This window comes from Osmerus mordax, chromosome 6 (assembly GCF_038355195.1).
Source record: "Osmerus mordax isolate fOsmMor3 chromosome 6, fOsmMor3.pri, whole genome shotgun sequence".
NCBI classification, from domain to species: Eukaryota; Metazoa; Chordata; class Actinopteri; order Osmeriformes; family Osmeridae; genus Osmerus; species Osmerus mordax.
Window position 1 is genome coordinate 18,443,484 of NC_090055.1, and position 27,432 is coordinate 18,470,915.

At 49.8% G+C, this 27,432-nt stretch overlaps 1 protein-coding gene across 1 annotated transcript in view; it reads left to right on the top strand.

Annotated features, from left to right (window-relative positions):
- Nucleotides 1-27,432, top strand: part of ptprub (protein tyrosine phosphatase receptor type Ub) — a 141,025-nt gene that overhangs the window by 55,924 nt on the left and 57,669 nt on the right. The window contains 4 exon segments of the mRNA XM_067238126.1: nucleotides 15,873-16,144; nucleotides 23,993-24,074; nucleotides 24,431-24,462; nucleotides 24,578-24,634. Coding sequence (XP_067094227.1) covers nucleotides 15,873-16,144; nucleotides 23,993-24,074; nucleotides 24,431-24,462; nucleotides 24,578-24,634 — 443 coding nt within the window.

The following is a 27,432-nucleotide window of genomic DNA, read 5'->3' on the forward strand; positions in this document are numbered from 1 at the left end:
TGGCCAGGCTCAGACCGCTCCCGAATTGGCTTTCAGCGAGTAATCAACATGACTAAAATGAACTGGCGCTGATTGGGAACGGAGTAGCGAGCAGCAAACTCACAGAAGATTCTGGCAAATCTATCCTGTCCTCATCAAGCAAGCAGCTAATTATGCACACTTGTTTGTTTCAATGTGTTCTCTCAGGGAGATGAGTGTGTGTGTGTGTGTGTGTGTGTGTGTGGGTGGGTGTATGTTTTCGCTAAAAACATCAACTTACTGTGTATTTTGCCAGCTGCATGTGACATAGACAAGCTGTAGAAAACACTGTTCTGGCTTGGTTGAGTGTCTTGCTCTCGTCCAGCCCCGCCACTGACAGGTACCCAGAGAGGGACATGAGAAAATCCTCGACCTGCCCTTGTGATTCTTCAAGGCGAGTCCATTAATGTGTCTCTCCTGTCAGACTGGACATCTCTCTGTGGCTTACTGACCAGAACAGAGGTGGAGCAGGGCTTACTCTCACAAGCCTGTCCAAGGCCGGTAAACTGCAAAAAAAAGAAAAGGTCAACTGTAAAAAAGAAACGAGAAAGATGTTGTGGAGGCCAGAAGTGTGAAAAGGTGAGAAAGAGAGGAGGAGGTAGAGATGGAGGAGTTAGAGAGATGCATCCTTTACTGGGTCCACGGGCTAACAATGATAGCCAACTGTTGATGTCTCCCAAGGTAGGTTTCTGTAGCCAAACTTATTAAACCGGATTGTTTTAAACGGAAACAAAACAGGCTTTAATCTCAATGTCATTTTATGTAGATGAGCTTTCTCACAAACTCATACGCACTCCCCCTCAGGCTAGAAATGTGAATGGTCTATCAAACACACCATTATAACAAAATAATCCCCCTGCTAAATTTCCACATTTTCATACATGAACAAAACGAGAGCCTTTGAAGAGAGTTTCACGCCAAAAGTTTGGTCTTTCATAACGGCCTAGGCTACCTTTTGGCTTTTTTTAAAATCCTGTGTGGAGCAAGCCGTCTCTGTCCATCTGTCTCTATTGCTGGTGCTTTTCCTGATGAGAGCAGCTTGGTAGTCTCGAGTCTGGTCCCGGGCTCCGGTGCGAACAGCCTCGAGGGTGATGCTTGGCACAGCCACTCCTTTTCACTCTCCAACCCTCTGAAAAGGGAGTGCAGCGTTGGTCGCAAAGCGCTAATGGCCGTGCCGATACTCGTCGGGGTTTGGCAGCTGACAGTTTCTGATCCTTTCTCTTTTTCGAGAGGCGCAGATGAAAGCGCAGGCAGACAAAGAGGGGCAGCAAGGCGGCGCAAAGTGGAGGCCGACTCTGGGATGTCCAAGGGCATTGAACAAAAGAAGAAAGAAAAGCAAAAAGTGGGTGGTCCAAAAAAGATTTCGCAAGCTGTGATTTATTGATTGTGTTGAAGTGTGCCGTCTTGAAAGCGCTGTGCCACACCTCAATAATAACGGGAACAAGCTCCGTTGACATCGAACAGATTTAGCCTATTCCTGTTCCCTAAGCCGTGTTAACATCCCCTTGGTTCGCAGACAGCAATGAAATACACGGGAACAAGGCGTTGGTGTTAAGCACGTAGAAGTGGTTTTCACTCTCTCCACCGTGTAAAGCCGGGAACACATGATAAGAAATGTGCTCTCCGCTCACTGCGAGGTAGGGCGGGGAGGATAGTGCAGACACGTCCATAAACAGTATAACAATATAACTTTGCTGTCACATACAGATCATAGGCAGCGCATAGAAAGGTCAGCGGAAACCAAAGGTCAAAGTTCAAATATATGACTTTTAAGATCGGTGCCAATTTCAAACGGTGCGCCACGCCAAGGGTAGCGGTTCAGCATAGTTGGGCGCCACCGATCTCCAAGCAGGAAAATAAGCCGTTTTAATGCCGATCATGGGTGAGCAACTCTGGCCTACATCCTGACCTCAAGACACTAACTCGACTTTACAAACTGAGTAGCTGCAGTTCAAGCTAATTCTCAAAGTATTTGAAAGGAATTAAAACACTATTGGACTGAGGTTTGTTGATCGTGCATGGGTTTAACAGCTTTCGCTTCCTCTGTCATGCATTAGCAATTGCACCAGGCCTGGGTAAGCTTCTACCGCTGTGCCTGTGTGCACAGGCACACTAAAACAGGACCTGGTCTCGTCCCTCATTTGTGACCGCCTCTAATTAATTCCCCCGAGGCACAGTCGCACAACACAAGTGTGTGTGTGTGTGTTTGAGAGAGATAGAGTGGAATGAGTAGAGTGAAGTATGAAGAGAGCGAGGAAGCAGAGGACCGCCTGTGGGTTAGAGGAGAAAGCAGGAGAGCGGGTTCAAGTGAGAAAGTCTGTCTTCTCTTTGCCTCTTGTAAATACTTTAGTCGTGGACCCAGTCCCCAGAGCTGTGTGAGGAAGCAAAGATAAGTCTGCCCTCCTGCCTATCTACCTACCTTCATACCTATACCTGGCTGGCTGGCTGGCTGGCTGGGTGACTGGCTTCCTGCCTGCCTAACTGCCTGACTACCAACCTATCTATGTGGCTTGCTGGCTGACTTTCTACCTTACTAGTTGACTGGCTGGCTTGGTACCTGCCTGGCTGCCTATTTGCCTTATCTGCCTGGCTACCTGGCTGGCTGTTTACCTTCCTGCCTGCCTGCTCGGCAACCTGGCTGGCTGGCTAGCTTGCTACCTTCCAGGATGTTTGCCCGCCTGCTGCCTGCCTGCTTGCCTGCCTGCCTGCCTGCCTGCTTGCTGCCTGCCTGCCTGCCTGCCTGCCTGCCTGCCTGCCTGCTGCCTGCCTGCCTGCCTGCCTGCCTGCCTGCCTGCCTGCCTGCCTGCCTGCTGCCTGCCTGCCTGCCTGCCTGGCTGCTGCCTGCCTGCCTGCCTGCCTGCCTGCCTGCCTGCCTGCCTGCCTGCCTGCCTGCCTGCTGCCTGCCTGCCTGCCTGCCTGCCTGGCTGCTGCCTGCCTGGCTGGCTGCTGAAGTATTTGTTCCTCTTCCCAGCCAGGCCGTGTGTCATGGCTGGGATGTCACACCAAGGTGAGGCACCTTTGAGAGGGCCAGAAATAATTCACTCTTCTCACAGCCGGCAGAAGCAGCGATCGATGGGAGGTTAAACAAAAACAAAGACGGAAAAGCAGTGTTTCTGCCGAGAGCTGGAAACCTGTCACCCTTTGTGGTGAAAAACACTTCAAACCCTACTTCAGGCTACACAGCACTTCCATTGGATCAGGTTGGATTTTGTCTCCCCTAGGAAAAGGAAGAATTGTGAAAACAGACAAAGTTAAAGTACTTGCAGCGACTGTACATTTGCAACAACAAATAGCATGTGCTTTGTCTGTGATGTTCTAGTGTCTCTCTTCATGGGGTTTTATTTTGTCATCCTCCTGTAGGCCTATGTTCATACTACAGGTAGCTGTATGTACCGACAGTAGTAGTGTCCATCCAATTGATCAATCATTGTCTTGTGGGCCCATCTCCCTTCCTCAAGCCTCTGTGTCCAGGCTGTGGCCAAGGTCACGAGGCTACAGTGGCTGTCACAGTGATGAGAGAGTCTAATTGAGACAGAGCACCGTTCTCCGGTTGGAGGATTGACAGTTCATCACAGACACATTACAACCCCTGGTCTAGCGAAATTGCTGCCTCCTGTCTCTTTGCGTCTGGTTCCAGCCCTGCAGGTCTCCCCTCCTGCCTGTCTCCCTGCCTGCCTGACGATCCTCCTACCTACCTGCCTGTCTGTCTGTCTCCCTTACTGCCTGCATGTCCGCCTGTCTGTCTGTCTGTCTGTCTAACTGTCTGTCTGACTCCCTTACTGTCTGCCTGTCTGCCTGTCTGTCTCCCTAACTGTCTGCCTGTCCTCCTGCCTGCCTGCCTGTCTGTCTCCCTAACTGTCTGCCTGTCCTCCTGTCTGTCTGCCTGTCTGTCTCCCTAACTGTCTGCCTGTCCTCCTGCCTGCCTGCCTGTCTGTCTCCCTAACTGTCTGTCTGACTCCCTTACTGTCTGCCTGTCTGTCTCCCTAACTGTCTGCCTGCTTACCCAACTCCCTGCCTGCCCGTTTGCCTACCTGGCAGCTTGCCTCCCTGCCTGTCACTGTGACAGGTCTAAGGCCTATCAACGTGTGCCTCAGATTGATGTCACCGAGTCTGTGGCCTCGTCCCAGGTCTGGCCTGGCACCCACCCATCCGTCAGACAGTAAAAAACCCGCTCTGACGCAGGGGAACAACAGCTGTCTGCCTCCCCAGTGCACTTTGCACTGTGCGCACACACAGCTCTCAAAGCCCCAACCACAGAAACCAAAGACTTACCTTATCACATCCCCGTCAAACGAGGAAAAGAGGTGAACGTCTTCCCCAGGGCAGAGGAGAGTAGGAGTGGATTTGTGAGCGAGAAGATTATAGCGTGGGCGGACAACTATGTGGTTGAAGGTGCTGAACAGGCTTTTAAAAACACACACACACACACGCTCTAATTACAGAAGAAAAACTGTTTTTTTTTGTACTATTAAAAGTTTGCCGTTTATTAATCCTTTGCTTTGGCACTGCTCAAACTGGCCTTTCTTGAGAGAGAGAATGAGAGAGCGGGAGGGATTATAGATTTTTATGGACAAAGCTGGGCGAGAGAGAAAAATAGGGAGAAGGGGAAGTGAGAGACAGAAAGAAACAAAGATGGAGAGGGAGTTGAGTGGCTGATAATGCTGATTTATCACTATTGATTTTAATATCCAAGGATATCTGCCTAAAGCCATGCGATTAAATTGTCGCAACAGTGATTTTCAATGGAGCCTTAGAGACCACAAATATCTTTAAAGTGCATTTAGTGTGACAATTATGTTTTTTGGAATAAATAATTCTTCGTAAGTGCTTGAGAAAGCACTTTCACACGCTGCGATGTCGGCGTATTCACCGGACGCTGACTCCTATGTGCCCAGCTCATCAGCTTCCAGTTGAGACAGATGACCAATCAGTGACCCACCAGGATATAATGCGAAGATGAGACCCCTCCCCTCCAAGTTTCCCCATTTGCCTCCTGAAGATGCAGTCATGCTGACATTTTAATGGGAAGTGCCATTAATAACATGGAGCTCATTTCAGACGACCGTTTCTTTCCTGTCTCTGCTCTGTGTCTCACAGCATGACACCTTGGGGTGTGGTAGCAGGGCTGTGGTATTTCTTTGGCTCTCGACGAAGGCGGTCGCATTTTATCCTCCCCTCCCTGACCTTCCCTGCTTGGCTGTGTCTTGTGTCTTGTCTTGTCTCAAGATATTCTCTCATCATCACTCTCCGAAACTAGAAGCATGGAATTAATTAGCTGGTCTCTCAATGCTATTGACACCATCTTCTCGAAGAGAAGCTAGGGTTCGGGGGAACCCAACTGTCCGGACGGGACGTTCGCAGCTGGCTACATGATGGACGCGTGGGAGAATTGGCGTGTCGTGTGTCTAGCGGCGCTCTCCGTGGAGGACGTTGAAGACATCTTCATATTCGGAACCATGATTACAGGCTTTCTGCTGTTTGGAATAGGCGCTGGCTTTGTATATCGGAAAATTACGGAAACGGCTGCAGCCATAAAAAGCCCCGTTAGGCTGCCCGATATGATTGATGCGGTGGGCAGAGTTGTTGGAGTTCAGACTGTGAACTTACAACGCAGCATTGATTACAACAGGGATAAGTTTGCGGCTCTGCAAAGGAAGATGGAGGACATGGAGACCTTCCTGAAGGGTGGACGTGAAAATTTAGTTGCGGCTACTCGTCAAAACAACTACCCCAATCTTATCCACTTTCGGCCCCGTAACCAGCACAGGCCTTGGCCAAGGCCGTCACAGGGAAACAACTCCCCTGGAGTCGCACTGAAGCGAGACTATCTTGCTCCTCCCTCCCCCCCCCCCCCCCCCCCCCCCCACCGACATCTGTGGTTTGGTCTCTGCCCGGGTCATGACCAAGGATGTCTCCTGGCCAACACAATCTGCATAGGGTTAGATGGATTGCATAGATGGATTCGAGAGACCGCAGATAGAGTGCGGCTAGTTTGGTTAAACGTTTTAGATCAACACTTGTATTATTGTTTTTGTTGATTTTATGTAAAGCACTTTGAGCTGCAATTCTTGTATGAAAAGTGCTATATAAATAAAGTCTTACTTACTTACTTACCTTGTTTAGATTACCTGAGCTGATCGCATTACACTCTCTGAGAGTTGACCCCTCTCCCAAGGATGGCATATGAGATGGCAGATAGAGATGGTGGTGACGGACTCAGCTAAACAGCTCCAGATATTGTGAGCTATTCGTTGGCGTGTCCCTAAGGTGTGACCAGCTGTGACAGGTTACCAGCCCACAGACAGGCAGGCAGCCTCGCAGACTACACTTCAGACAAGCTGTCTGGCTGGCAGGTTGGCTAGCTGTCTGGCTGGCAGGTTGGCTAGCTGTCTGGCTGGCAGGTTGGCTAGCTGTCTGGCTGGCAGGTTGGCTAGCTGTCTGGCTGGCAGGTTGGCTAGCTGTCTGGCTGGCAGGTTGACTAGCTGTCTGTCTGGCAGGTTGGCTAGCTGTCTGGCTGGCAGGTTGACTAGCTGTCTGTCTGGCAGGTTGGCTAGCTGTCTGGCTGGCAGGTTGACTAGCTGTCTGGCTGGCAGGTTGGCTAGCTGTCTGTCTGGCAGGTTGACTAGCTGTCTGGCTGGCAGGTTGACTAGCTGTCTGGCTGGCAGGTTGGCTGTCTGGCTAACTGGCTAGCTGGCTAACTGTCTGGCTGGCTAACTGGCTGGCTAACTGTCTGGCTGGCATATTGAATGGCTGTCTTGCTAGCAGGTTGGTAGACTCACTGCACACCAGGATGCCTCACATACCCCCACATCGTCATTCAGCAGATGCTGTTATCCAAAGCCACTTATAAACAGCGCATATACTGTAGAAAGTACATAAAGATGATCAAGGACAGTAGTGCCTAGTTCTACAGTATTTCAGTGGTCAGAGTTACATCTCAGCTAACAGACACGGTGAGCAAAGTAGATACTACAGTCTACTAGAGTGCACTTAGAAAGCGTCTGCTAAATTAATAAATGTACTACAATGCTACTACAATACTACAAAAATACTACAGTGTAATACAATACTACAACACTACTACAGTGTACTACAATGCTGCAATAACACTACAATAAATCTACAGTGTACTATCGTACTACAATTATACTACAATTATTCTACAGTAATACTACAGTGCAACACACAGAACGCTGTTCATCTAGCCTTCTCCTCCTCGTCCTTTTCTGCGGCCGCTCGTCTCGCGTGCTGAGCATCCGAGAGCTGCCTAGAGGGCCGCTCGAAAGGTCAGCTCAAACAAGCTATTGAGAAAGCACCTTTCGTCCCCTCTGGCAAGAGGACAACAGCACTTGCTGATGTTTCCTTATCTTTCTTAAGAGCTGGAAGGCACAAGCTACTCGTACACTGGAGCCCAACTTGTATTTCATTTATTATCCAGCCCAAGCTAGACCTTAGCTAAACCTCCACCCCCTTTCCACTGGCTTTTCATTCCGTGTGCGAGTGTGTGAGTGTGTGTGTGTGTGTGTGTGTACCAGACTGCCCCCCAGGGTCCTGGGTAATTGTCTTTTGGCTCTCTCCTTCAGGTGATAAATACCTGGAGAGTGGCCAGTCTCAACACCTGCTCAGAATAAGAGTGTGCCGTCCAGTTCAGAGAGCTGGGTTGAGGTGTCTGTGTGTTGAGAGGGAGGAGAAGCGGGAGGAGGGGAATGGGACTAGATTGACCCCATGGCTCCACAAAGGCTGGTTTCATTCCTCTTATCCTGTTGTCTGGAGGTCTGTTATTGCCGCTCTGGCTGAGAGCTCCCGGGAGCAGCGCAGCGCTAAGGTGACGCATCGGACCGGATGTGTCTTCGCATTTGCTTTAAAAGTGCTGCGAATGAGATTGAGCCCGGTGGAAGGATGCTGTGTTGAGGACGTGAGGTCTGTTCCTGAACACTTGGGCAAAAAATGATAGCATGGCACAGTGAAAGATAGAGGGTAGTAGAGAGAAGGGTAGAGGTGAAGAGAGAGAGAGAGAGGGACATAGAAGGAGAAACAGCTATATTGTGCTGTAGGCCTTTGGGAGACTATTAAATGTCTGTCTGGCTGGAAACCCCTTGCCATTCGGAAATATCACAACGATCAGGGGCAAATTGTTTTAAAGAACAGGGACGTCTCAGCTCAGTATTTCAAATAGGAGGAGGGATGTACCGGATAGGAGATGCTTGATGGATGAGAGGCAACGGCAGCGAGAAGCGATAGGGACACGGGGAATAGCGAGAAACGTAGAGACGGACAAAGTGTTGCAGTGATGGAGTGAGTGTGGAGGGGGAGAATGAGATTAGGTTTCACACTTCAGGTGTTGGGTTTGACCGTTTGACCGGCTGGGGAGTGGAGAGCTAGTCAGTTCTCCTTGGCCCGGCAAGGGGGCTTGGCGCCCTTATCGATCCGTGCGATGGAGATGTGGCGCTCGTGTGTGTGACACTATTGTAGGTTTGTGAGCGTGCCTGTGTGTGTCTATGTCTGGGGGGTTCTTTTGACGACAGGATTGTAATTATTTCTCCACAAGCGGACAAAGGGTGTGCTGGAAGATACAGACTCGGATGTGTCTGAACAGGATGTAGATAGAGAACAGTATGACGCATGAAGTTTGTGACAAATCCTTCTTCTCCTCTTTGTCTGTGGTCTTCACAGTCACTGTGTTGTCTGGGAGATGATAATGAACACATCGTTTCAGTGTTGGGTGTGGCCGTGATTCTCTTCAACATTTTGCAAATTTCTTTTTCCAGTGAAAAAGAAAATGTCTGAAAAAGACAAACATCATTGAGTAATTCGTTTCAAGGATACATCCTCTGTGACTGTGGAGATTGATTGGAGTATTTTGCGGGGTCTAATACTGTGACAGTCATTCTTGGGTTCGGTTGGCAACGAGCGCCAGTATACCGCATGCATGTGATGGAGGCTCTTTTGGGGGGACGACTCGCAGAGCGGGGGGAGTGTGTGTTCATGGCTCCTGGCCTTTGTTCCTCTCCTGGGTCCTGTTTTAACCTCTATAAAGGCCCACGCTAGACTGGAGCGTGTAAGCATTTGTAAAAACTCACTGTCCGTGAGGAACAATATGAAAATGAGGTTCAAACAGCTCTGAGGTACAGGAGGACATTCCCCGAGTGCCCACCGACAAACAGAGAAGATTGCATCCACTTTGCGCCACATATGAAAGCAGGATTGGGGTGATGCCAGTATGGAGTTAGGGAGGATGAGGTGACTGAGTTTGTGTGGGGGGGGTTGGGCAGGGGAGGGGAGGGGGGTGGAAGGGGTGCAGCCCAGTACTGGAACAAGAACACACATCTGCACACAGGTGTGGGATAAGGTGACGACTTCGAACACCGTTTTTTTCGTATTACTATGCACACAACACACACTCGTTTTCACGCTGAGCTTGCCGCGGCACAGCTGAGGTGTTTGTTGATTGAGCTGGGGAGTTTAGCTACTGTTTGACGTCTGCAGCCGTGACTCTAATGATGTTGAGTGAACCTCACTGCCTCTGCCCGTCCTCGTTCTTGAAGGAATGGTGAATGCTGACTGGGGGTGGGGGAGGGAGGGTATGCACAAAGACAGCACAAAGATAGCACATGCAGTAAAAGGAACATTTTGCCTTCTTGGCCAATAACAAGAGCTTCCTCTCCAATGCTCTGCTCTCCAAAACTCTACTCTGCTCTCCTCTCCCCTTCTCTCCTCTCCTTTCCCTTCCTCTCCTCTCTCTCCTTTCCTCTCCCCTTCTCTCCTCTCCTTTCCCCTCCTCTCCTCTCTCTCCTCTCCTCTCCCCTTCTCTCCTTTCCTCTCCCCTTCTCTCCTCTCCTTTCCCCTTCTCTCCTCTCTTGCCTCTCCTCTCCCCTTCTCTCCTCTCCTCTCCCCTTCTCTCCTCTCCTCTCCCCTTCTCTCCTCTCCTTTCCCCTCCTCTCCTCGCCATGGAGAGGCTGAAGGTTACAGAGGACAGACTGGCAGACAAATGAAGACGGCGCTAGCGAGCGTCCTCCGAGATAGGGACTGAAAGTCCCTGGTGACCTTTTGGCGATGAGGAGGAGGAGGAGGAAGAGAGCGCGGCGCGCGGCCAACCCGGCTGGGAGCGAGGGAAGAGCATCAAGGCCAGAGTGACATGAGAGCCTGAGCTGAACTATTAGGAGAAAACAGCACAGCCGGAGCCAAGAGTCCCTTTTAGAGGCGGCGAGAGAAGAGCTCCTATTGATCCAAATGTATTCCGAACTCCGGTTCGTCCTCCAGTTCCTTATTACGCGGCGATAACCTGCCGTCTCCTGCTTTGTAGTCGGAGAGGAACAAAGTCGAGGGGGTCGGGTGGGGAGGAGAGGGGGGAGAGAGAGGGGGAGTTTAAATGGAGGGGAAGGCCGAGGATGTATTTGTGGTGTTTGCCTTGCTCGGCTCTGCACAGCTAGTCTCTGCTCTGCCCGTTGTTGGTATGTCTGGCTGTCCTGACGACGCTGGCTTTAGTTCCAGGTTTTTGGAAGCAGCGCCCGGCTCTCGGCTTCGTGGCGACACTCGTTTTGTGCTTCCCTTCTTTTTCTCGTTCGTTACCTCCTCCTTTTTATTCTTTCTTATTGGCGTGGTCGTCTCTGTAACTTTCTCCACGCTCTCTCTCTCTCTCTCTCTCTCTCTCTCTCTCTCTCTCTCTCTCTCTCTCTCTCTCTCTCTCTCTCTCTCTCTCTCTCTCTCGACCTCTGTGTCTCTATCGGCGTGTCTCCCTCACTCTCTCTCTGTCTCTCTTTCTCTCTCTTCCCCTCTCCATCCATCTCTGTACCCTCCCTCCCAGTGGCAGGCCCCAGATAGCATCTCCTGCAGCTTGTGACCAGGGTTTGGATCTGCAGTACTCCAGAGGAATTATGATGTGCTGCATCAGTTCTAATCTTGTTATGGATGTTTCTGCGTCCTTGGAAGAGGCGGCAGGGGATGGATGCTGCTTTATCAGATTTCACAAGCCTTTGAAGCGTAATTCACGAAAGGTCATCATAATATTATACTGTTTTCGTGTGTGCGCGGAGGAGGTGGCGATGATGTTGGGTTCGTTTTATTGTTAAGTTCAGGTCTGACTGTAAGAGACGTCAGATTTATTTGTCATTTCAGATGTACAGTATGTATGGTGTACAATAACTGTTTCCCCTTGGTGCTAAGCAGGCAAGAAATTGAGTTCAGACATGAAATAATGGGTCAACTCAGCTCTGCATGGACCTATATTTAAAACATGAGGTGAGACACTGTATTGCACTAACACCAGTAATATGGAAAGTAAGTAATGTTCCCTCTTCCTCGTGCTGTACAGTAGGTTATTCACAGTGGTACGTTCTAACAAAGACACGGTGTAACGGCAATAGGTGGTGGACTCAAAAGCACGACTGAATATTCACCAAAAAAGGTTTTACTGGATTCAGAAGACTAGGCAGAGAACGACACGAGGTACAAAGACAAACTAGCAACGAGAGCTAGAAACACAAGGGGTAAATACACTGGGGCTAGATTGAAAACAGGTGCTGTCAATCAGGGGAGGCTGGGGAGGTCAATCACAGGCAGGGTAGGAGACACTGAAATGAGAGGAGAGGTGAGTAAATACACTGAAAGAACCAGGACATGACCTAGGGATTGGGGCGGGATGTGACACACAGTGCCATTAACTAATGATGACAGGGAGGAAAAAACTGTTTTCCCACAAACCAGCCTGTCAAATGTTCATGAATAACATTGTGTAATAGTGTATAATCTTCCTTTCTAACCCTAAAGAAAAGTTTTACGGCTAAATGATGGTGACTGCAGTATTGAGTCCTTCTTTCAGAGTCTGATGAATATGTATAACCTTTGATAGACGGAACATGAATTATTCATCTGACGATTTGATGTTAATAACAGAGATTGCTGTGGAGATGGATAAAATCATCGCAACGTTTTATTTAGGAAACTCTCGAAAACTCTTTGATGCCTATCAAAGACCTTTTGCATTAGTAAAAGTTAATTGAGAGTTTTTCTGCGTGTCGTAACCACACGTTAATTATTTCACAGAACAGGCATTCATTCTGAGAAAGGTTGGTTTGTCAAAAGTCAATGTTTGACTAATGAACTGACAGGGCAGAATGGCTTTCAGCATTCAGAGTACATGACCTGTCATGTTGTATCAGTTAGCTAAGAAAGCTAAGTTAGCTAAGTCAAATACTATACATGTGTACTCACAGTTTTACACTGGATAAATAATGTATAATTGTAAAACATGTTAATGAGACAGGTTGGAAATGTTGACTTGGAGCAGCACATCAAAATGTAAAAGATATCCAAAAATATATACAGTATATAAATCGAACCACTGAAATGTGGTCAATCATGGCATGAATAGACTAGTCCCAATTGTATGTTATACAAGTTCATAACCCGACAGCTGATGGAGATGAAGCCTGACATCTCCGACAGTGGTGGTCTTTCACAGTGGAGCTCCACTCTGTTCTCCCGAGGAGGGCGTGAACGATTGTTCGGTGTGTTTAAAGGCTAACCTGTGAATGTCACGCTGACCTCTGTCTCTATCTCTCTGTAATGAGTAGTCGGGCGGGGGGGAAAAAAGACAGCGTCCATTTTAAGCCCCCGTGCTTCTTCACCCTCTGAAGAAGCGGTTGTTCAGGGTGAATAGAGCTGGAGTCAGAGATAAATGGATGGGGATGAAGGTTACGGCGTATTAAAGCTTCGTTTCAGCGTGCTAGCTAGCTCGACGATCATTTTACTGTCGGGCTTTGGGGGCTAAGACAAGGTCGTTAACACAGGTCAGCACTCCGTCCGTGTCTCTGAACGATCCACAACGTCGACAGGAACCACAACAACGACAACAGTTGACAGCAATGTTGTAAACTCCCGACACGGCTGCGTTTGACCCGAGAGTCTCGCCTTTCCCTCCGTCCCTCCCCTCGCCGTCCTCGTCCCAGGCTCCTCTCCTTCCCTCCGTCCCTCCCCTCGTCCGTCCTCATCCCAGGCTCCTCTCCTTCCCTCCGTCCCTCCCCTCGTCCGTCCTCGTCCGAGGCTCCTCTCCTTCCAGACGCCCCTGCCCTCTCACGACGCCCCCGCCGTTTCGCTCGCTCCCTGCCTCTCCCGGGTCGCCGTCGTCGAGCCGTGCTCTCGCTCGTCCTGGACCAGATGGGCACCACGCCAGGGTGCTCGGACGGATGGCGTGTTCTGCTCCTCCGCCTCGCCCACCCGCCGCCTCCTGAAACGCCCCACCTCTGTCCCAGAGGGCACGGTTTGAAAGCAGCCAAGTTCCCAAGAGGATGTGCTCCAGTGAGAGGGAGGCTTCCAACCACTCCTGTTACTCCTGCAGTTTACGGGAGCTACATGTTAATAAAAAAAATTGAAGGTTTTGGTGGGTCCAGACCTGCGCAAACGCCTACAACATTTTATGCCGACTGGATGCAAATGTGCCTCCAGTGTTTGCTATCACATGCCAGGAAACACTTCATGTATATTATGTACATTTATTCGCCTACGTTTTGCTTTCCAGATATAATCGGATTCCCCAGATCATGCTAAAGCCCAAACGGAGGGAAGAGCGCGTAGGGTTGTGTGCTTCGTCATCCGGTTCGGTCGGATCAACGGAAACATGGGTTCTTAGCTTGTACACAACAAAGAGGGCCACCCTCTTCCACCAATCACACACACGAGCACTTTCTATCTTCTTCTCTGACCCCCCCCCCCCCCCCCCCCCCGGGGCCCCTGGGTACCAGCAGGAGAAGCCGCTCTGAGAGATCTCATTAAGCAGTGTGCCTTGAGGGCGCCGAGTGCTCCACCCCAGGAGAGAACACACAACTCAGGAGCTGTCGACGGAGGAGCACTGGGGCCCCCCGGCCCCCCGCTAGTCTGGACCCCAGGCCAGGAACACCCTGGGCCCCCCTCCCCCACATCTGTCTAACCTGGGGGGGCAGTTGTGTCACTCGTCATTACAGGAGACGTCAGTCAGGAGAAGAAAGTTAAGGGGCCGCCCCTCCCACACACAAACACAGACACACACACACACACACAAACACACACACACACACCACACGCACATACCACACACGCCACACACACACACCACGCACACACACACGCTACGCGCACACAACGCACCCACGCTCACCACATGCAAACACGCACACTCCTCTCGCCCCTCAAGAGGAATTAGAAGTGTGCATGTTCTGACGTTCCGTCTGATGTTGCGAGCTGGTGGCGTTGGCGTGGCGAGCCACCGCTCCACGTCGGCTTGTGTTTCACTCATGCCGGGGAAAGAGGCCCGGATAACTCAGTGAGGATTTTCATGTGGCCCTTTCTGCAACTTGCGTGCCTGTCTGTCTCCTTAGATATCTCACATTCATCTCTTTACGCTCCCATCAGTGTCAGAGGGACCTTTTCCAGTCCCTCTGACGGATGATTCACGGTCACATTCAGTTCGGAGCCTCAGAAGTGAATATACAGTTGTCTGAAGATCCTTGGTATCAAGGCTGCGTTGGGCTGTCTGTCTTTTTCAGTCCTTCACCCGTGACTGACAGGAAAACGAAGACCTCGCGGGACAAAGGCGAGCCGCTCGTAGATGTGGGCATGCAGGAACACCTGCTAGCGTCGCCGCTTTAGCCACGTTAGCGGACACTGTTTTGGGAAAGAACAGATTTTGAACGAGGGGAGCGATGGGGTTGGCTTGCCCTGATTAGCAGTGCCTTAGTGGTGTTTGTTGTTGTTTGTACTCCAGGCTCATCTGTGATCTCACCTGCTTCAACTTCACCTTGCTGGAGGTACATAGTAGATTACCCTCTGGGGGTTTTGCTGTGAGAGTGGGGTGCATTTGTTTGCGTCGGGGAATGAAGGTTCTTTATGCGCGCAGCTGTATTTTCTGGAACACTGAAGCAGTCTTTGCCTCAAGGTTAGCATTTCCTATTCTCTGTGTCGAGAACTGGATAACCTTTGTATTATTGGAGACTTGCTGAGGAGCTGTGGTCTTCAAATCTCTCTCTTTCGGTGTATTCCTCTCTCTCCTGCTCTTTCTCCTGCTCTCTCTCCTGCTCTCTCCTGCTCTCTCTCCTGCTCTCTCCTGCTCTCTCCTGCTCTCTCTCCTGCTCTCTCCTGCTCTCTCTCCTGCTCTTTCTCCTGCTCTCTCTCCTGCTCTCTCCTGCTCTTTCTCCTGCTCTCTCTCCTGCTCTCTCTCCTGCTCTCTCTCCTGCTCTCTCTCCTGCTCTCTCCCCTGCTCTCTCCTGCTCTCTCTCCTGCTCTCTCTCCTGCTCTCTCCTGCTCTCTCCTGCTCTCTCTCCTGCTCTCTCTCCTGCTCTCTCCTGCTCTCTCTCCTGCTCTCTCCTGCTCTCTCTCCTGCTCTCTCTCCTGCTCCCTCTCCTGCTCCCTCTCTCGCTCTCCCTCTCTCACTTTCTGTTTGTCTGAATGCATGTCTGTATCTCTCTCTGCCCCTCCTCTCTCTCTCTCTTTCTTTCTTTTTCTACTCTTAGAGAGGTTTGCCAGAGGGAGAGGTTTTCCAACTGTGAACTGTTGTCTTAGTGCGAATGTCAGAGCCACACACAGCACACAGCCTTTGAAGGGTCCAGAATCTCTCTCTGCTGGCTATTTAATCATGCCAACAATGATTCTCAGAAGAGCTTTCACTGTGATCTTTTGATTCTGTTCCAGCAGACCTGGAGTGCTTAAAGCATGAGTCGAACGCTGTCTCTTTACGTGGCTTTGAAAAGTAGACTTTTTGGCAATTTCTAGGTACCACGCGCGAGTCATTCGCCGTCCCTCTCCGAAGTTTAGTTTTGAAGATGACATTAATGGTCCGCTTGCTCCCTGACCCTAGCCTGACCTCTCCCCTCTGCTTCCTCCAGGATCGTACATGCTGGTGAACTCTTCCCAGCATGCCGCGGGCCACCGCGCTCAGCTCCTGCTGCAGACGCTGAGCGAGAACGACACGCACTGCGTCCAGTTCAGCTACTTCCTGTACAGCCGTGACGGCCACAGTCCGGGGGCCCTGCGCGCCTACGTGAGGGTGAACGGGGGCCCGCCGGGCAGCCCGGTCTGGAACATCTCCGGCTCTCACGGCCGTCAGTGGCACCAGGTGGAACTGGCGGTCAGCACTTTCTGGCCCAGTGAGTACCAGGTATGGACCTCATGACCCCCGCACTGCAACACTGTATTAATATTAATTATTTCATTCAAAGAAAATGTGAAACTGTACGTTGATGTCTGCACGCCATACACCTAGGGAACGGACCACTGCAGTACTGTAACACCTCAGTATCATTGTTATTATTATTAGTTTGAAATGATCTATTATATTGATCTACCCACCACATCCATATACAGCTACAGAACTGAACTCTGCAGTGTTGTAACACCTCAATATTATTATTGTTATTTTTTAATTTGAAATGTTCCACTATGATATCTACCACCATATTCCCATATACCCATGGAACCGACCACGGCAGTACTGTAACAACTAAATATTATTATTAGTTTCTTTAAAATTCTCTACCATATTTATTATTATATAAATAATATATTATAATATAAAACAATAATATATATGCTTATTTCCCAGCATATCCCCACACACCCATGGTACTGGCTTCTGCTCTACTGTAACTCCTGTTTGTTATTAGTGTCATTATTTTATTTAAAACGCTCTATAATAATTATATCTTCCAGAATCTCCCTGTTTACCCATGGACAAGCCACTACGGGACTGTAACACCTTAGTATTATAAATATTATAATTTTTTTTATTTAAAAATGAGTTACTACCATAGGGATGTCTTCCAGCATATCCCTGTTTACCCATGGACAAGCCACTACGGGACTGTAAGACATTAGTATTATAAATATTATAAATATATATTTAAAACCTAGATCACAGGGATGTCTTCCAGCATATCCCTGTATACCCATGGTACGGTAGGCCCCTGCAGTACTGTTAAATAGTTGTACAACTTTATTGATATCATTGCCTCCTGAGGCACGGGAGGTCCCTGGTTTGGAAACATATCTGAGGGGCGTAGCTGTGTACGACAGTACGACACTACCCCGTACAGTAGCAGATCTGATGAGCCAGCAGAGTTACCCACTCACAAATTTTGCCTCAAGGTGACCTCTTGTTAATTACATGTCAATCTCTCTCAGTTTAATTATCATTGATTCCCAGATGACTGCAGACTAGGTTAGTGCCACAGGGTCTGTTCTGCTACGGGCCCCATGTGAACACGCATGCACTGCTGTCATGCGGACTGGCCCAGCCCCCGGTCGGTTATGGACACCAGCATGACTGTCGTCACCCCCCCCACCCCCCCCCCCACCCCCACCCCCACCCCCACCCCCACCGCCTTGTGTGCCCCTACTCGCCCCCCTCTGACTCTGGAACCAGTTGACTGGCAGCCGCGTGGGTGACCAGGTGCCTACCATCTCCCCTCAGATGGCTCGAGCGATCGGCCAGTGCTGGGTCCCCGTCCATAAATCACATTTCTGTTTTCTGCAAACTCCGCGGAGCTGTCAAAAAGCAATTAAATTGAGTAGTGTGCGTTTTTACCAAGAACTGTCAATCGCTCCGGCGTAATTAACTTCCACGTGGCCTTGCTAGATGTGACCTTCATGTGTAAATAATAGGCCTGCTTTGTACAAACAGCACTCAGAGGTAGGATGACACTGTTCAGCCAGATCCACATTTCTTGACAATGACTGGTATTTAAGCCTGACGGTGACACACTTAACACACACACACAGACATGGCTCAAAAACCCACACGCAAACACACACACATACACACAAAAGCGGGCGCAGTTGTCGAGCGTGTGGGACGTGGGCCAGGGGGAAAATGACCTCGATAATGGCTGACGAACGCAAAGCGCTGACGAGCTTGCTCTTTCCCTCAACTTTATATTTGCTCTGGGAGCCATCTCAGTAAATATATCAGTACATGAGAGGATTACGAGCTCGCCTGATCAATGCCGCTGCCAATCACATCGCCCTCTCTGTCCACATGACCACCAGCAGGGCTCTCTTGGAGAGAGCTATTCATCAAGTCAGTTTAACAACCAGTAATGTGGCCATGGCAGGTTCCCTCTGCACTAGGAGTTTGAGTAACTGCCCCAGTGAGACTTCTTGTGCCTCCTTTTCCCCACCCGTCTTCTCTTTTATCCATATCCCTCCGGTCGGTTTACTTTTTCTTCTCCTTTTCCCCCCCCCTTCTTCTCTGGTCGTCCGTCAGGAAACAAACAGGTTCTCTTTCTTTGTTGAGCACCCCCCCCCCCCCCCCCCCCCCTCTCGTCTCCTCGCTCCTGTTTAATGACGGTTGCACCAACGTCATTGGTGCACCGTCGGGTGCACCAATAACGAGCGCCGGGCTGCGCTCGTGTTTACGAAGCCTCACAGCTGCCTGGTGGACGGGGCTCGCTGGGCGCTCCTGCGAGGGTCAGGCTTCCGTCAGAGAGGAGACGATAATGGACAGGTGAGGAGGAGTGGATGACTCAGGACAGGCCAGCGAGGGCAGACGAGACGAGAGGCAACACTCGACCAGGCTTTCGCGGCGCGGCCTGTCGAGGGCTCTCTTTGAAGCGGCTGAACGCGCGGGCGTCCGTCTCGTTGCGCGCGGGGAGGGGAGACTCGGCAGCTTTCAAGCCGAGAGTCGAAACAGGTGGTTCTTCACGTCGGAGCGACGTGGCGTCACTTTTCCGTGCTTCCATCCCTCCTTTGGAGGGGATCTATTTTTGCTGCTTCTCCCACGTATCCCTCCGCCCAGGAGGGATACGTGGGAGGAGTGACCTTATGCTAATGTGTTCCACCTCACAAAGTCAGCGAGAGACAGAGCAAACAGCTCCCACCAAGTCACTCCTCCAACACGGCTTACGCTGCTAATCCCCCCAGCAGCCTTTTCAAGTTCCCGTCCCCGTGAATGAGGAGGCCGTGCCTTACCGGCGCTTACCGGAGGGGGTGGGGGTGGTTGTAGTTAGACAGGACCTGTTTGGATGTATGGGTGTAGGCAACAGCGATGGTCGTTGTCAGCAATGGTTTTGAATACAATGAAATATTTACACATATAAAAAATAAAAAAGTTTTAGATAAACAAGTGAGGGGAAAGCTAGGCTGGAGGGAGTCAAACAGAGTTTGAGCCTGATGCGATATGCCTCTGAGGGAGTGTCTTGTTATCCACCAGGGGCTTTTAGCTCGAAAGTATGTTCACTGCAACCCGTGTGACTTGAAATATTAAAGGGCTTTTGCTTACAGGGGCCCTGCAGCAAGCTTAATGGTATCTCGTTGGATTTGAAAGGATAGGCAGGCATATTTTCTCTGTGGCCCCTCAGACTGAGGTCTACCCTTTGAAGCAGAGATGGAAAATATCACGCTGTGTTTTCTGTGTCACATATATAATGTAGTAAATATCCTCTCCGTGATAACACGTGGGGGTCTTTGCATACCATTTAAATCTCATCGCCTAAAGACTCCATCACCACGGTGACACTCGGTGCTTTGATCACAACACAGGAATGTCACGTGGAGCCTCTTCACATTGGGATTCTAGAATATTCTCTGCCACACATACAGCTTTCGGTTATTATTCAACTGAACAACAGGTGTCTGATTGGTCAGGAATCCTCCCCTCAGTGACTGCGCAGCCAATCGGATTGGAGCAATTGTTAGTGCCAAGAAGAGGGTCGTTTTTGTAGCTCTTTTGTAAACAACTTCAAAAAGTAGCGTGGAAATGACTTTTTTGGCAAAGCATGTGTCGAGAGAGTGTTAGGTTTGATGGTGTGTCTGTGCACCACAATGCAACCGTCCATGAGAGAGTGGAAATTAGGCCACTGTACAGTATGATGAACCATCCATGCAGGCTTTGTAATGTATGGCTGGAATTAAATCCCTTCAACCTCATTACAATTATACCCTGTCAAGGTTGTTTGATTCCGCGCATGGATAAAGCAGGTTTAAAACCGGCGCTCCCAATATTTATGTCTGCAACATAAAACAGGGTCTGAACTGTGGAATGTAATTAAAAAACAGACCGTCTGAGCTTTTCTCTGTTAATCACTGACGCAAAGAGGATTAATTTGTTGAAAACCCGCATAAATCTTATCATTTGCCAGACTAGTGATGTGCACTGTGATGTTTCCCACCTTTTACTTGTTCAAGCTTCAGAATCCTCCCCCCCCCCCCCCCCCCCCCATTTAGTTTGTTGTTTATGTTATTGTTTAAATAGCTGGCTAGCATGCAGGAAAACAGACTTGTTGTTATTGTTGTTGTTATGTGACAAGATTACCTTCCATATTAATGTCACGTGGTGACAAATCGTGCCTCTCACGGCAGAACCGCCCGGCGTCGGGGGAGGGGGAGCCAAGGTTCTGAGGAGAACCGAGAAGAGATCACCTTGAGTCCGAAATCTTTGATTTGAGATCTCCCCAGACTCGATGTGCTCAGCCCTATATTTCTCCCTCTTATTGGGAGAGGTGTCTGAGAAAGCTGGAACCCTTGTCATCAAATATTAAAGATGTTATCTGCTCCTCCTAGTCTGCCAGTCAGGACTGGGTGATCTGCTCTTTCAGTCTTTCAGTCGCTCCTCTTTTCTCTCCCGGTGTGTCATTCTCACAGTTTTTCCTCTCTCGTCTTTTGCTCCTCGCGGTGCGACTGATGCGTCTGGTGACGCCCCCCTCCCCCCTCCCACCATCTTCTATGTTTTCTCCTTCTCATTCATTCCTCTTTTCTTTTGCTTCTCGGAAGGGAACACTCCAAGCTCTCATCCCTCGCCGCCCAGTGTTATTGTGAAGGGCTGACGGCATGTTTCGTATCGGAAGGAGATGGAGGGTTTATGTAAGACTCCCTAACGCCCCCGCTTTTTTCTGCCTTCCTCTACCTTTCATCAGCTCCTCCATTTACTCACACCTGCCTAACAAATCACCTGTCTCCCTGTCCTCCCTTTCTATCAATCTGCTAGACTCGCCGCTCTCTAATAAGTAGATGAGGCGCACAAGGATGAGGAAATGAGGTTGAGGATATCAAACAAGCAAACCTTGAAATCCACAATAGTTTTTGTTTCATTTTTCTTATAGTTGCTCCCTTTCCTCCTCCGCCACGTACCGTGGACAGACACATGAGAGGATATTCTTCGTTTTCTGAGCGTCATCTGAGCCAGGAGGCAACTGGGAGCCGCAGCCCCAGTGTCTCCCCCGTCCGAACCCTCTGATCTCTTCCTGCGTCGTCCTGCTGGGCAGATTTACGCCTGGCTGTGTGACCTTTCGTCTGCTAGTATTTAAGAAGCCTCTTCTCATCGCTGGCGGGGGTTTAATGTTGAGTGCAAGGCTTTGGCTCCTAAATGGCTTCTCTGGACCACAAAAGGGAACGTGGAGGCTGGAATTTTATACCGCCAAATAAATTGTCTCTTGATTTGTATGTATTACAGCCGCCTCGAAAGTCCGGTGTTATAGCGTTATTTAATACGTTCTCGTAATGTGCATTTTATTTCGCTCGTAAATCACCAAATGCCAGACTTGTAATTTTTCCAGTCCCGAGCATATTTGTTTTTTCGTCTTAAAAGTTAAGTGATCACTGATTAGACTACACCCTGTGCTTAGGGAAAGTTTCATTGGGAAAGTGCCCTTAAGTTAAACCCAGAAAGGTTGTTTATTGAAACAAATGCTTTGAATGTCTCCCTCTTTATTACCTGCGGTCCTAATGGCTGAGACAATTAAAGATTAGCCGGCGATCAATCTTTCATTGAGTGCTTTAGCCTGGCACAGACTAATGGCACCTTCAATTTAACTCCCCAGGTATTTATCTGTTGTCTTCCGTAAAGTGTGATCAGTCTGTGAGGTTTATTGGAACATCTTCTCTAAAACGGCTTTTATCTGCTCACTCTCCTGCTGATCACCTTTCTCTGAGAACGAGCACAAAAGCCACAAAGTGACTTACCATGCCATCAGACCATGTCGACACACACAAAGACACGGCACGCAGACATGGTACACACACGCATAAACACACGCCACACACGCACACACACAAAACCCACGCGCGCACACACACACACTTTAAGAGAGCCAACCGTCTGGAAAAAAGAAAATGAGAAATGATGAAAAACAGCGAATGTTAATGTAATCCCCCTGTATGAACCACAGCAGCGTGTGCCAGCTCAGGTTTCAGGGGCGCGCAGGAACAGAAGGGAGCAGCACCAAGGCCTCCAGCAGTAGATTACGTGTGGTGGGCTTCCCAAAGCCAGACCCACAGAGAAAGCCAGAACAGGGTCCAACTCAATCAACCCCGGCTGAAGGACCTGGCCCCTTCTCCACCTTTCAACCTCTCCTACTCTCCTTCTCCCCCTTCTCCCCTCCTCTCCTTCTCTCCTCACCCCCTTTTCCCCTTCTCTCCACCTCTCCTACTCTCCAGCTCCCCCCTTCTCCCCTCCTTCTCTCTTCCTTCTCTTGTCTCCATCTTTCCTTCTCCCCCTCCTCCCCTTCTCTCCACCCCTCCTTATCCCCTCCTCTCCTTCTCTCCTCCTTCACTTCTCTCCACCTCTCCTACTCTCCACCTCTCCCCCTCCTCTCCTTCTCCCCTTCTCCCCTCCTCTCCTTCTATCCTCCCCTTCTCCCCTTCTCCCCTCCTTCTCTCCTCCTTCCCTTGTCTCCATCTCTCCATCTCTCCTCCTCTTCACCTCCCCGCCACTCCACCCATCCACCTCTATCAATCGTCCACTCTCTGCATCGCCCACTCCCTCCTCTTCTCCCCTCTCCCCGGGCCCCTCGCTCGGCCTGGCTCTCAGGGGTCTGGGTTTCAGTTGACCCCAATCTCTGCTGGTCCCACCAAACCTGGCTCCGTGGCTGACCCAGGGGTCGGAGTGTGATCGGAGCCGTTGTCACGCTAGTTGTTGGTGTAATAGAAGCTCTCTCTCGGTCAAAGCCCCAGGGAAACCACACCAGCTCTATCTCCCGACTAACCACAGCAGCTCTCTGGGGCAGAGGTCTTGATGAGGTGTTGAGAAGGTGAGGTGTTGTTTTGGTTTGAAACCACAGCAGAGTGCCGCCCGGAACATAATCTCGGTATCATAGCTGTCCACCAAAAACCAAAGCGGCTACATGGCATGAAGGCTGTATCTTTCCGTAACGCAATCTTTTATCCGTAGCAAACAAGATAATCTTGACTTGAGTTTTGACCTTAATGTTTCCCAGCAAGAGGATAAGCTGGTCGCGCATCTGGAATCATTTGAATACTTTACACGCACGCAAATTACATGCAACGGTGAGGTTTCAAGCCACTTTAGACATGCCAGCCTAAAGTCCTAGTGATGGGAATCTTGTAGTAAACCTTCGGTCGTCGGCTCATGAGGAGCAATAACCCAGACATACACTTGGATCATGTTGTGTAGGACAGGCCGTCCTGATTTCTGGGAGAACAGTCCTGGTCCTGGCAGTCCCCAGTAGCCGCCTCACTATTACCTGGCTGCTGATGGCGTATTGATTGGCTTTCAGCTCCACAGGCGGCGTCCAGCTTGCTGTTTCTCTGCTGTCCGCTTGTGGTCTGTCCCCAGAGGAACACCACTCTCTGCCGGCTGAATTTTCGGGCTGTTAAGGCCTTGGAGCTGTTTACGACCTGAATGCCGGATCAGGGTTCATGAGTCAGAACACAATGCACCTTTTCGGAAGGGAAGAAGCCACTTCTCCTCCAAGCCTCAGGGGCACCGAACAGACAGATCCATCTATGGACTACCTCGGCCCCCTCGTTTTTCTCTCTCTCTCTCTCTCTCTCTCTCTCTCTCTCTCTCTCTCTCTCTCTCGTCTCTCTCTCTCTCTCTTTCTCAGTACAGTCTATGCTGTTGTTTCATATGTTGTTTAAATTGATGCTCATGCCGCTGAAATGGGGGTAAAATACAGTTTAATTAATTATGATTTAATGCAACTGAAAGGTTCGACTGGCGTTCATTGAAATGCACAGATGCATTTTTGATTGGTTTCTGTTTTTTCCTTGCAAGGTCCTGATTGAGGCAACCGTTTCCAGGGAACGGCGAGGCTACATCGCCATCGATGACATCATGTTGCTGAATTACCCCTGCTGTAAGTACCACTTCCCAAACAAAGGAAAGAAAAGGAAGAGTGGAGGCAGTAAAAGAAAAGAGAGAAAGGGGGAGAGAGTGAAAGGTGGTGAGAGAGAGAAAGAGAGATAGAGAGAGACAGAGAAAGTGGAAGATATACGTGTATATATATACACGTATATATTTATATACGTGTATATATAGAGTGAGGAAGAGAGAGAGAGAAAAAGAAAGAAAGAGAGAGTGAGAAAAAGTGGACTAACGGCTACTTGACCTTTTCAAGCAAGGATGTCTGATTGTCCTACAGTATATTTGTTCGGCTCATTTGATCTCGGCACCATTTTGTTCAAGTTCCTCCTGCCCTCTGCCCACCCGCAGGGCCTCATTTCGTGGCTTTAGCTCGCCGCTTCGTAACGAGTGTCCAATTGACATCAGGTTAAAGTCAGTCACGACTCCTCCAGGAAGCCGTGCGCCCTACTCAGAGATCTCTGCGAGATGTTCTCTGCCCTGTACTCTGCACCACAGCACATCGGCCTCGCGCCCAACTCTCCAACCCAGAGGTATCCTGCCACAGTTGCCATGGTATCCATTAGAGTGATTTCCTTCATCGCGGTCAGAGCGCGGAGAGTAAAGGCTTTTAATCAAGCCTTCCACCACGTGGAGCCTGTGGGTTAGGGCCCCAGGTGGGGACCCCCTGTGGAGGCTGAGCGGTTAATGGTCGCTGTGGAAGCCGGCAGGAGCTGCGGCCTAGCAGGCCAGACCGAGCCATTACACCACAGCTAACACCGTTAGCAGCTTAACACCTGGATGAGGGGAGGGGGGGGGGGGGGGGTTCAGTAAAGGGGGGGGGGGGTTCAGTAAGGGAGGGGGGGGGGGGTGATTGAGGAGGAAGGGGGGAGCCGTTCCCCCTGCCTGTACCACCCAGTGGTTCCCTGTCTGCCTCTCCCTAACGGAGCAGATGGCATCTTAGCTACACCCCTCCCACTCCCCCTCCCCACTCCCCCTCCCCCCCCCCCCCCCCCCCCCCCCCCCCCCCCGCCCACTGCGGCCATTAAATAATTAAGACTCTCATCAGGACCTGGGCACACTGTCTGGGGTGGCACAAGGCCAGACCGCACCACTTGGCACAAGCAGAGGAGGGGTGGGGGGGCGGGGGGGACGAGGAGTAGGGGAAAATCTAACAAATGTGATACGGAGAAAAAATGAAAAGCAAGCAAATCATCCTTGTGGATTCAGGTGAAACTGAGCGTCGTTGACATTTCCCATGTACTCTCCCAAGTCCCAGCCTTCCACTCTGAAACCAGTGTTGCAGTCAAATGAAATATTTACAACGCTAACGAGGCCCGAGGATGGAATGTGACGCTTTTACACACAGTCGCACATTATACAACATACTCTGTTTTAACCATTGTTTCTTCTTTTCTTTTTCTTTTTCTCGTTCAATGTTTTTTTATGCTAGCTTCTAGTTTCACATGAATAATACATTCACCTCAGGGCGGGGAGTCAGCCTCAGACCACCTGTGGACTGACAGAGAGAGAGAGGGGTGCCGTTTACACCATCAACACCAGCAGACATGTCACCTCACCCCCCCGCCAAATGACAAACATCTCTCTGTAGAACTGTAGCACACCAACGCTCTGTAGAACTGTAGCACACCAACGCTCTGTAGAACAGTACCTCACCAACTGTATAAACAGTACCTCACCAACGCTCTGTAGAACAGTACTTCACCAACGGTAGAACAGTACCTCACCAACTGTAGAACAGTACCTCACCAACGCTCTGTAGAACAGTACTTCACCAACTGTAGAACAGTACCTCACCAACTGTAGAACAGTACCTCACCAACGCTCTGTAGAACAGTACTTCACCAACTGTAGAACAGTACCTCACCAACTGTAGAACAGCACCTCACCAACGCTCTGTAGAACAGTACTTCACCAACTGTAGAACAGTACCTCACCAACTGTAGAACAGTACTTCACCAACTGTAGAACAGTACCTCACCAACTGTAGAACAGTACTTCACCAACTGTAGAACAGTAGCTCACCAACTGTAGAACAGTACCTCACCAACGCTCTGTAGAACAGTACTTCACCAACTGTAGAACAGTACCTCACCAACGCTCTGTAGAACAGTACCTCACCAACTGTAGAACAGTACCTCACCAACTGTAGAACAGTACTTCACCAACTGTAGAACAGTAGCTCACCAACTGTAGAACAGTACCTCACCAACGCTCTGTAGAACAGTACTTCACCAACTGTAGAACAGTACCTCACCAACGCTCTGTAGAACAGTACCTCACCAACTGTAGAACAGTACCTCACCAACTGTATAAACAGTACCTCACCAACGCTCTGTAGAACAGTACCCCACCAACGCTCTGTAGAACAGTACCTCACCAACTGTATAAACAGTACCTCACCAACGCTCTGTAGAACAGTACTTCACCAACTGTAGAACAGTACCTCACCAACTGTATAAACAGTACCTCACCAACGCTCTGTAGAACAGTACCTCACCAACGCTCTGTAGAACAGTACCTCACCAACACTCTGTAGAACAGTACTTCACCAACTGTAGAACAGTACCTCACCAACTGTATAAACAGTACCTCACCAACGCTCTGTAGAACAGTACCTCACCAACGCTCTGTAGAACAGTACTTCACCAACTGTAGAACAGTACCTCACCAACTGTATAAACAGTACCTCACCAACGCTCTGTAGAACAGTACCTCACCAACGCTCTGTAGAACAGTACTTCACCAACTGTCGAACAGTACCTCACCAACTGTATAAAACAGTACCTCACCAACGCTCTGTAGAACAGTACCTCACCAACGCTCTGTAGAACAGTACCTCACCAACGCTCTGTAGAAAAGTACCTCACCAACACTCTGTAGAACAGTACTTCACCAACTGTAGAACAGTACCTCACCAACGCTCTGTAGAACAGTACCTCACCAACGCTCTGTAGAACAGTACTTCACCAACTGTAGAACAGTACCTCACCAACTGTATAAACAGTACCTCACCAACGCTCTGTAGAGCAGTACCTCACCAACGCTCTGTAGAACAGTACCTCACCAACACTCTGTAGAACAGTACTTCACCAACTGTAGAACAGTACCTCACCAACGCTCTGTAGAACAGTACCTCACCAACGCTCTGTAGAACAGTACTTCACCAACTGTAGAACAGTACCTCCCTAACTGTATAAACAGTACCTCACCAACGCTCTGTAGAACAGTACCTCACCAACTGTATAAACAGTACCTCACCAACGCTCTGTAGAACAGTACTTCACCAACTGTAGAACAGTACCTCACCAACTGTATAAACAGTACCTCACCAACGCTCTGTAGAACAGTAC